Here is an 11571-nt window from a genome sequence, read left to right as displayed (position 1 = left end):
TGACTCATACTGTGTAAAAAGGAAAAATAAGCTACAAAGAAAAGGAAATATCAGCTTATTGTGACTACCTCTAGTGGCCAGTGTAAAAATACTAGACGTGGCAAGCGGACTGTAGCCACTCCATGGGATCGGATAACTAGTCACGGCTGGCAGTAATACAACTTAGTTTTCAGCGACATGGCATATTGCTGAGGAGAAAAGCTTTGGAATGCTGTTTTCCTGACCTGTTAGGTCCGAGAACCAGTGTGTAAGACAACAGGACTGTGACAATTTCACTTTAAATATATAGTGAATTGCTCTACTATAGTTATCTGTGAATTCTGAAGCATTGTGTCAGTACTTACCTGTGGAGGCTGGTTGTCTACCGGAAGTATTGTGATATTGAAGCAGATACCATACAAGGTACCTCCATGATGATTACTGACTGATAAGGTAAAGCCCACATGTAGAACATCAGGACCTATATCTTCCATTGGAGGCATATATGCGACTTTCATGTGGCTCACTGCATGCTATAAAAGGAAAAGATTACCATTTTTATAGCAGTCTTTCTCTAAAAACTATCATACAATTTATCTAAAAGCAGGTTTTTGACAGTGTTTGTAGAAACATAGAAACATAGACATGGAAAAATAGAAACATAGACATGGAAACATAGAAACATAGACATTCATAAATATCCAACATGAAGCTCTGTGGTATACATCAGCAATCCAGTAGAATGGGATATCACTGTTTACTGTAAGAGAAAAAGAACTGTAAAATGTTACCAACAAGTTTTGCAATCTAGTCATCACTGGACCCCAACAGATCACATATTGAAAGTTTTCTAATGCACATGGGATTTTGTATTTACACTTTACACAAAAAAATCTCATCTCACCAGATATTGCTGTGTCCACCTCAGTATGAAGTGGAAACACATGCTTAGTCTAGCTTCTCTCCCTTCTCTATATCAGGTAGGAGAAAGGACCCTTGGTATTGTGCCTCTTTAGATGCAGCATCATTTTTGCTTGGCAGACGACAAGTTTGCAATTCCTCTAGCTTAGCGTTTTTTCTGCCACTTACTGAGGCGGACAGAGGAACACTGTTATAAAGAAACTGCAAGTAAACTATACTAACATAATTTTTTGAGCATCAGGAGATATGACCATTTTAAAATAAGTATAAATACAAAGAAAGTCCAGAATTGGCTGAACTTATGACAACCCCATTACCGTGTATACCCGAATATAAGCCGAGGCCCCTAATTTCACCCCAAAAACCCAGGAAAAGTTATTGACTCGACTATAAGCCTAGGGTGGGACATACATCATCCCCCCAAGTCATCATCCCCCCCTGTCATCATCCAGACCCCCGTCATCCTCACCCCGTCATCATCACCATTTCATCATCCCCCCCTTCATCATCACCCCCGTCATCATCACCCCTGTCATCAATAACCTGTCATCATCACCCCGTCATCATCACCCCGTCATCATCCCCCCCTTCATCATCACCCCGTCATCATCCCCCCCCCCTCCTTCATCATCACCGCCTGTCAATCCCTCAGTGGTCTTCAACCTGCGGACCTCCAGATGTTGCAAAACTACAACTCCCAGCATGCCCGGACAGCCATCGGCTGTCCGGGCATGCTGGGAGTTGTAGTTTTGAAACATCTGGAGGTCCGCAGGTTGAAGACTACTAAGAAGGGATTGACAGGTGGAGAGTTCACTCGATTATAAGCCGAGGGGGGCGTTTTCAGCACGAAAATCGTGCTGAAAAACTCGGCTTATATTCGAGTATATACGGTAATTACTTTTACTAAATGAATAATTAAAATATGTCTTCTCTACTAAAATCCTAGACATAGCATGTTAAGGGTTCCTTGAGGACAGGATTTGGAAACAATTAGAGCAGATTTATCAAAACTGTCTAAAGCAAAATTGTTTTGTTGCCCATAGCAACCAATCACAACACAGCTTTCATTTTTTTTAAAAACCGGAATACAAAATGGAAGCTGAGCTCTGATTGGCTGCTATGTGCAAACTGTGCTTACGCCATTGCATATAGAAAAAAAAGGTAAACTTTTCAAAAGTTCAGATTGCATTAGGTCTCAATTGTGAGACCCACTGTGATCGCTAGGTAGCGGTGGCGTCCCTATACATCTTCTGAATCTACTCATGTACAAACAATACAATATGTACAAACAGTTTTTTACTTACCTGAGTAAAAGTTGATGTCATGTTAGCAGTATGATCCTTTTGAAATTTTGAAATACTATCCACAAGAAAAATTTTCCCAGCATCTAGGTCGCTGCACAACAATAATTTCACAGTTAAAATATTGAGCAGTGAATATCGTGTACTGAGTATTGTGTCCCCCTTTTTTTTTTAATTAAACTTAATAAACAATTCATTATTTAAAGGAATGTTGTCAGATCTATTTGGTGCTAAGAGTGGCAGATACTGTTGGATAGCTGTTAAGGCATTGAAGCAAACTGTACCTGTCATGTTGGGCAGGAATATGCGCAGCCTTGAGTTCATCTAAAGCCACTTTCCCTGCCTACTTAAAGGGGTTCTCCGGTGCTTAGACATCTTATCCCCTATCCAAAGGATAGGGGATAAGATGCCTGATCGCGGGAGTCCCGCCGCTGGGGACCCCCGGGATCTTGCACGCGGCACCCTGTTTGTAATCAGTCCCCGGAGCGTGTTCGCTCCGGGTCTGATTACCGACGACCACAAGGCCGGCGGTGTGTGACGCCACGCCTCCACCCCCGTGTGATGTCATGCTCCGCCCCTCAATGCAAGCCTACGGGAGGGGGCATGATAGCTGTCACGCCCCCTCCCGTAGGCTTGCATTGAGAGGCGGAGCGTGACGTCACATGGGGCTGAGGCGTCATGGCTTTGTGGTCGTCGGTAATCAGACCCGAAGTGAACACGCTTCAGGGACTGATTACAAACGGGGTGCCACGTGCAAGATCCCAGGGGTCCCCAGCGGTGGGACTCCCGCGATCAGGCATCTTATCCCCTATCCTTTGGATAGGGGATAAGATGTATAAGCACCGGAGAACCCCTTTAACTATCCACCCAAAACAACGGATCATAAACGGGATCTCAGTCCCTGTTCTCAGTAGGTGCAGGGGCATAACATGGTCCAAAACAATAAACAACACAGTACGAAAGTCATGGAAGCAGGTCATAGTACAAAGGGTTAACAGGCAAAGTACAAGAAACAAAACAGACGATACACACACAAACAGATATATAGAGGTCAAAGAAGCCAGGTCCAAACCGATATAGCAGCAAAGGTACCAAATCAATAAGCAGAGAAGAGTAGTGTCACAAGCTGAAGTCAGAATTCACAGGATTAAACAAGCTAGGAGATTACAAGAGCTAGTGCAGAAGAAGTGAACACTGGCCAGGACTGAAAAGACTAGCTAGATATTGATGTTCATCTGAGAAGGGTGTCGATTTAGATTCTAGATGGGATTGGCTCTATGTCGAAGCCCCCTGAAAAGCCCGGGTATCATCACAGAAACAAATGATGCTTCGGCCAAACACCAGAAAACTTAAGCCTTCTGCCAGCACCAGGTTGCCAAACATATAAAGTTGATGTTTTATTTCTCAACCAAGTGTCAAGGAGGGGATGCCAAACCTTTCAAGTGCCACAGCCTGGCACAACACCTCTCTCTCTCCCTCACCTCCCAGCACCTCCTTGACTGACGTACAGGGCTCCTTAGATAAATCAAGAAGGGGCTGGGAGGCAAGGGAAGAAAGGTACAGTTTGCCTTTATATCCATTTATATCAGCTATCCAAAGGTGTCTGCAGCTCTTAGTAACAAATAAGTAATGCCTCAATCACACCACATTTGGACTGTTTATCAAAATACTTCAGATGGAAGAATGGTACAGAGCAGGATGCCAAAATCAGATATTAGACCACAGTAGATGACCGAGACCGCTCCCAATAAAATACAAATCCAACCATAATAGAAATTGTACTTTTCCCATATACATAAAAACAATTTGAAAGCATTTAGAAGTATAGATACAGAATGAGAATAGGAAGTGCCTGGACACAGAGTGGCAGCAAATAACATATATGAGTAAATCCACATAGCACCTACAGGGATTAGCTCGGGAGATTAAGAAAGTTATTTGGAGCAGCAGTCATACCCTCTTCACAAATTAGTATAAAAATAAGGTGCTGGTGCAAATCCAAATCATATCACATGATTATAAACATACCAAAAGCATACACATAAATACTGTTTGCTACTGAATTCATGACCTGTATATAGCAATAAAAATTATACCCATAAATGTAAAGTGCATAGATATAATACTCCAAGGAACAATTCATAAAACACATGGAATCTCCAGTAGAAGGACTGCATAGATGTATAAATACAATAAAGTACCATCCAAGGATATATTTAATAAGGGAATCCAAAAAGTAAGAAACTAATACCTGATTCTGCCCTAGTAACTCCACAATACCCCAGTGCAACTTTCATATTCGTTTTCTCTCCCTCAGTTAATTCACCCCAAAATTTGCAACTGCATATGAATGGAGTTATAGAAAAAGTGGAATGTCGTAAGATTTCACAAAGACATAAGCGTAAAATGCTTAAAATTGGTGTGAAAAAAAAACCCATTGTGTGAACGTAACTTAAGAATGTTTTTTTATTCAAAGGTAAAATCTCTGCCTGTGATCGCAGAATAAAGAACTTTACTTTATATAAATAACTAGATTTACCACATGACTCCCCTGTACAGATGCTAAAGTTGCCATGTGACTTTGAGAATTTGACTATGAACAATAAGAAGAAAAGAACAAATCATTCTAATCTCAGCTTTCAACAAAGAGAAGCCCTCAAAACTCTAGCCAATGATGACACCCTTATAATAAAATCAGCAGATAAAGGAGGCGGAATAGGGATAGGGATCAATACTTATCCGAATCAAACTGACTCCTATCTGACAAATCATTCTACATCACTCTGGATAAAAATCTGGCATCTGAATACACCAATGGATACCCTACTAGAAACCGGTCTGAGAGATGGAGTCCTTAAAGGGGTACTCCCGTGGAAAACTTTTTTTTTTAAATCAAATGGTGCCAGAAAGTTAAACAGATTTGTAAATTACTTCTATTAAAAAAAAATCTTAATCCTTCCAGTACTTTTTAGGGGCTATATACTACAGAAGAAATGCTTTTCTTTTTGGATTTCTCTGATGTCATGAACACAGTGCTCTCTGCTGACATATCTGTCCATTTTTGGAACTGTTCAGAGCAGGAGAAAATCTCCATAGCAAACATATGCTGCTCTGGACAGTTCCTAAAATGGAACGAGATGTCAGCAGAGAACACTGTGGTCGTGACATCAGAGAAATCCAAAAAGAAAAGCATTTCCTCTGTAGTACTGTATACAGCCCATGAAATGTATTGGAAGGATTAAGATTTTTTAATATAAGTTAATTTACAAATCTGTTTAAAGGGGTACTCCGGTGAAAACCTTTTTTCTTTTAAACCAACTGGTGGCAGAAAGTTAAACATATTTGTAAATTACTTCTATTAAAAAATCTTAATCCTTCCAGTACTTATTAGCTGCTGAATGCTACAGAGGAAATTCCTTTCTTTTTGGAACACTGATGACATCACAAGCACAGTGCTCTCTGCTGACATCTCTGTCCATTTTAGCAACCATGCATAGCAGATGTATACTAAGGGCAGCATGGTGGCTCAGTGATTAGCACTGCTGCCTTGCAGTGCTGGGGACTTGGGTTCAAATCCCACTAAGGACAACAATAAATAAAGCGTTATTATTATTATAATAACGTCAGCAGAGAGAACTGTGCTCGTGATGTCATCAGAGAACATTCCAAAAAGAAAATAATTTCTTCTGTAGTATTCAGCAGCTAATAAGTACAGGAAGGATTAAGATTTTTTAATAGAAGTAATTTACAAATATGTTTAACTTTCTGCCACCAGTTGATTTAAAAGAAAAAAGGTTTTCACCGGAGTACCCCTTTAACTTTCTGGCACCAGTTGATTTAAAAAAAAGTTTTCCCACGGGAGTACCCCTTTAACAAACAAGAATTCAACTTTATGAAGATTTCAGAACCTGACATCCCCTTGTTTTACCACCTGCCAAAAATTCACAAACATCCAACCAATCCAGCTGGCTGCCCAATTATATCTGGAATTAATTCTTTAACATCAAATTTGACTTTCATCTTCAGAAATATGTTTGCAAACGACTCCCTTACACCCACGACACCAGTGATTTCATCAACTCCTTTATAGATTTACAGTGGAAGGAACATTATTCCTTCCTGACTATGGATATTACGTCCTTATATACCATCAACCTTCCGTTGCTGCACCCCTTACAGCAAATGCTGCCAAAATATAAAAAATTGATGCAAAGAATTTACATAAAAAACAAAAGGTGAAACTTTCTAAATTAAATCTCTTATGTCATGCAAATCAAATTACATTATCTATTTATTGGAATGCCCCTGCGGGACCCAATGTGGGACGTACCAAATGCTGTGCACCAGACTAAATTAACACCGGCTTAATGTCTAAAGGCTATCATCTACATAGTGTATCCTGTCACGCTGTGCTGAAACATGGCTGCGAATTCTCAATTTTTTCTGTGATACCGATTGAACACATCTAAACCACCTGCCCTAGATGTTACACACAGCAGTGTAGAAGAGAGAATTTTTGGATCTTTAAACTGAAAACTTTAATACCGCTGGGTTTGAACGAATATATCGAACACACTGTTTAATTCCACCATGTCTGAAATTTAGAATTTCCCCCTTTATTCAGCATTAGAGAGGCACCACGCTGATTGGCCACTCTCCTGTCATCAAGTTGCAACTGATTGGTCGCCTTTCTACACGTAACAATACGACTACTCTCATAAAAGAAAAGTCCAATCCTGATTGGCTGACCAGCTTTTTTTGAATTGATCCTTTGGCATTCTCACATCAGCAAGTTTGTGACTGGTTGATATGACATCAATAATACAGCGTACTGTTAATACGCATCCAAGTCGGCATCATTCTGATGGCAATCTTTCTTTTGAAAACATCTGATGGATCACCATGGATTTGCTGAAAGCCGTGTGATTGATCACTACTCTTATGAACGAACAAGCGCAAATCCAATATGGGAATAGCCTGAAGTATCGCCTGTACTTTAAAACATTCATTTCCCACTACAAGGACAACCACGACATATAATATTTCACACCCACTACCAATTTTATGTTTGCTAAATTTTATTAAATATATGTTTTTATGTACAACAATGTGTCATGGAGGCGCTGTACAAATCACCATGTCACACCCCCAGGGCTGGCCTCTGGACCAGTTTTTTTGGCGCCCTTTTTACTATTTAAATGTAACAGTTCTGTAAAAATGTAGGCATCTTTTATTCTGCAATTGAGAAAGGTGTAACCTAACATAATATATGCAATAATAAATGTGAATACTTTGTTTTAAACCGGACTGTAACTGAATTTGGTCTCCGTAAGGCAGCACCACTGCAGATCATCTTTTACCTCCAATATCCACATATCCTTTGCCGACCTCTGCTTGAGTGTTTCGGCCAGACTTCGCAAGCTGGCGCCCAAGATCTCTCGTCTGACCCCACATGGAGGGGTGACATGCTTTTACCAAGACCTACCCCACTCTCCCTCAGCTCTTACCGCAGCTCTCATTGCAACTCCTTCCGGTCCATTCTCCAAAACGAGAGGTCTGAGCATGAACTGCCTGCTCAGCCAATCACGGGCCAACCATGGCCACTGCTGCCAGTGATTGGTGGAATGCACAGGTGTTGCTACAACCTTTTATCTCGGAATCAGCAAGAAGAGACGATTATCGGGGGACTGGAAAGAGCTGTATGGGAGCTGCATTGGGACCTGCAGGGACCTGGGTAAGTGAGTATACATTTTTTTTCATTAGTCCCAGCAACATAATAATTATTTTAGAACACCAGAATACCCCTTTAAACTGAAATGTTGGTAGTGAATAACATAAAGCCTAGTAGACAGCAGCAGACATGTTCCAATATTAAGAGTACAGCCTAAGCACAGAGATTACCTGCAAGAGTGTGAGGATCGGCATGGAGGCTTGGTTAAAGTATAAACAAGTTCTCTTTCTGGAGATTCTGTGTCTATAAAGTGTAGTTGTTTCTTTGTAATACAGACAACATCAGTTTCTTTAACAATCAGGTGGCGAATTGTTCCAGGGACCTCTTTAGGTAATTGATCATCCACTGGTGTTATATGTATAATCACAACCTAGAAACAGAAATAGAAATGCCAAATATATTGTGTTACCACCTTTAGCTATACACTAAGATAGCAATGTTCTCCTTCAAGGATTGCTGTTCATGATTTTAGTTTTATGGGAATCTCTTTTAGCATAAACTAGGTAGCCTGGCATTGAGTGGCTCAATAATGTGCTCCAACCGGGGTTCACAGAACACAGAATTCCACTGAAATTCAATCCCAATTGACTGTGGAATTCCACAAAATATAAGATTGATCTTTGATATTGATATTTCTGTGGAATGCAGAAAGCTGGATTCACACATAGGAATTCCATTGAAATGAATGTACAGTAAATTATAGCAGAAATTTTGCAGTGTGAACATACCCTTAGACTGACAAAATCAAGAATTTTTACAAACTGCACTTGACAATGTCTGAGAAAAATCATGACATTGTGGGAATAACAGAGACATGACTGTATAATGGTGAAGCACTTACATCACTGAATTGTATTATTCTTATTCTGAATGAAAAGATTTTTTTGGAATATGCCTCAGTTTTTGGAATATGCCTAATTTTTTTTTAGCTTTCTGACAGCCATTACACATGAATAAACTTTATAATATATTTGCCAATATCATTAAAGGAGATATATCATGTAAAACTACTTATCAAACCCTCCCCCCTACGATCTTCTGTATGGGGCTTCCGCTCTATTATCCAGAAATCAGTAATTGTGCTGGCTCTTTCCTGTTTGAGTTCGTTCTCTCAAACTACAAATCCCATGTTTCCTTGTTTGTAACTGTGGTGCCACTTTCCTCCCTCCCACACATAAGCCACCCCACCCATTGAAACACCCTTGTGATTCATTCAATGCAATAGACCAGTGTTTTGTGAACAAGTTGCCTCCAGCTGTTGCAAAATTTGAATTCTTGCAGAATGATCTCCATTGAAGCAGGACAGGCTCCCCTGAACACCTGACTAGTGATGTAATGTCTCTGGTCGAACTGCAACCTGGTAAAAACCTGAGACAACACTGATTTTGTATGCTGTTAAAAAATAAATGTTGGGATGAAAAATCACAGAATTGTGACACCACCTTGAAACACACGTACAGACACTACATTAGGCCTAAAGTAGCATAGTGAAATAAAAAAAAAAATCCAGAAATACCATGGAAACATTTTGTTAGCCTTTGTGGAAGAGCAGAATCATAGGTCATGTGTACAAATTCGATGTGGATAAACTTCACATACCTGAGGACCAGACAAGTTGGGAGGGGTATGACTATCAGATAGAATAAATTCAAATACATCTTCATAAATTTCTCCTCCAAGATGCTTATAATAAATGATACCATTGAATAAGTCCCTTTGCAGGAAAGTGGTAACAGGATAAGCTAGTCATAGAAATAGAGAAACTAAGATAAAGCTTCAAATGGATAACAACAACATTCACAAATAATGCTGACTTGGAGACTTACACCCCTACTACTATATACTCCATGTGCTGTCATTTTATACTCATACTGTACTCCCTAAATTAACTGTCCCTTAGAAAGAATGGAGGCGGATGCACAGATCCAAAGCATGTATTCATAAGCCTAAATCTAACATAATAAAGTCAAAATTAGTTATGCACATTCCCTTCTATGATAACCCCCTATCCTGGCTCAATGAGGCTCATTTTTGAGGTGTGACCTTCCCAACTCATAGAGGATTCATCATGAATAAATATGATTCCATTTTTCTCTCAATGTATCAGAGTGAATCCCAATGTTTCAGCCTTAGTTTACTATGATCTACATACACTGATAGTCATAACAATAAGGCTTTGTGCACACGGGGAAAAAACTCAGCTGCTGATCTGTGCTGTGGTCATGTCCTTACCACAGCCCATTAAGAAAGGTCATGTCATAAAGTTCCCATCAAGTATTTGTGGGATGTGTTTGAAAAACAAGTTCAATCCATGGAAACTTTACCTTACAATTTACAGGTCTTAAAGGGGTATGTCACGGCCACGCCACGCTCTTGACATCACAGTCACGCCCCCTCAATGCAAGTCGATGGGAGGGGGCATGATGGATGTCACGCCCCCTCCCATAGACTTGCATTAAGGGGGCGTGGCCATGACGTCATGAGCGGGGCCCAGTTGTGACGTCACAAGCCTCCGGCGCTGCACCCGATGCTCTAAACGAACGCCGGGTGCAGCAGGGAGATTGCGGGGTCGCCAGCAGCAGGGGTCTCCAGCGATCAGACATCTCACCCCTTTAAGGGAGCAGCTAGTAAAGTGCTAGATACCACAGGAAACCTTTAGAGATTTTGCAGAGGCCATGGTTCACAAATAATTTGGCTGCAAGAGCTGGATTTACACAATATTATACAAATTAAATGCTGTACAATATTACTGTTATGGCTTATCAGTGTATAATGTTTTAGGCTATATCTAGTAAGGTGCTATTGGTAAAACAAGCAATAACATGTCATGTAATACCTAAGGCTTTCTGTCCTGGTTTCTTCATAATGCTTCCAGCCACTGACTGCTTAGTGATGTTGAAGCGAATATAATCATCACTGGAGTCCATGTCCGAGGCACATAGCATTGAACCTTGAATAAGAACAGTCTGTCCTTCCAAGAGTTCAATGACTGTGTTTGTGATGAGAAAAGGCGGACTGTCATCTTTAGGAAGAATATTAATGGGGAACTTGTGCCGAATGCTGTGACGTCCATCAAATATTCTGAATACCACAAAATCTTTGGTTGTGTCACTGTCATCATGATGGTAGCAGACAACCCCATCCTTTATGTCTTTAACAGTGAACATAAATCCTTTTCCTCCTGGTTGAACAACAAATATAATATTTCTCTGTTATTAAAACTTCAAATAGCTTTTCATAAAGTCACTATAATATTACTGAGCACAGCGGATTCTATCAGGTTGGGTACACTTTACATGATGATTGGATGGGGATATGTTTTACTGCACTGTAGTACTCCTTTAAAATGTCCCCTTCTGACCCCTAAAACTTTTTTATTTTTCCATATACGGGGCTTGTTTTTTGTGCCGTCATCTGTATTTTTTATTGGCAACATTTCTGTTTTGATGGGACTTTTTGATCACTTTTTATTTTTCCCTGCTATATGAAGTGACCAAAAATCAGCAATTCTGGACTTTGTATTTTTATTTACTTTTCCGCCAGTTTCATTAACATTATATTTTATTTGTTTGGAAATTTATGCACTTGACGATACCACATATGATTAGGTTTATTTTATTTTAAATAATGAGGGGAAAG

General features: G+C 40.0%; 1 protein-coding gene across 1 annotated transcript in view; it reads right to left on the bottom strand.

Annotated features, from left to right (window-relative positions):
• FREM1 (FRAS1 related extracellular matrix 1) overlaps positions 1 to 11571 on the bottom strand; it is a 264848-nt gene that overhangs the window by 140606 nt on the left and 112671 nt on the right. Inside the window, exons 10-14 of the mRNA XM_056521167.1 lie at positions 10769 to 11113; positions 9532 to 9674; positions 8103 to 8302; positions 2205 to 2295; positions 345 to 512 (exon numbers count right to left, since the gene is read on the bottom strand). Of these exons, the coding sequence (XP_056377142.1) occupies positions 345 to 512; positions 2205 to 2295; positions 8103 to 8302; positions 9532 to 9674; positions 10769 to 11113 (947 nt within the window). The remainder of the gene's footprint in view (positions 1 to 344; positions 513 to 2204; positions 2296 to 8102; positions 8303 to 9531; positions 9675 to 10768; positions 11114 to 11571) is intronic.

The sequence above is a fragment of the Hyla sarda genome, chromosome 1 (assembly GCF_029499605.1).
Source record: "Hyla sarda isolate aHylSar1 chromosome 1, aHylSar1.hap1, whole genome shotgun sequence".
Classification (NCBI taxonomy): domain Eukaryota; kingdom Metazoa; phylum Chordata; class Amphibia; order Anura; family Hylidae; genus Hyla; species Hyla sarda.
Note: the sequence above shows the minus strand (reverse complement) of the source record. Positions and strands in the feature narration are given on the sequence as shown.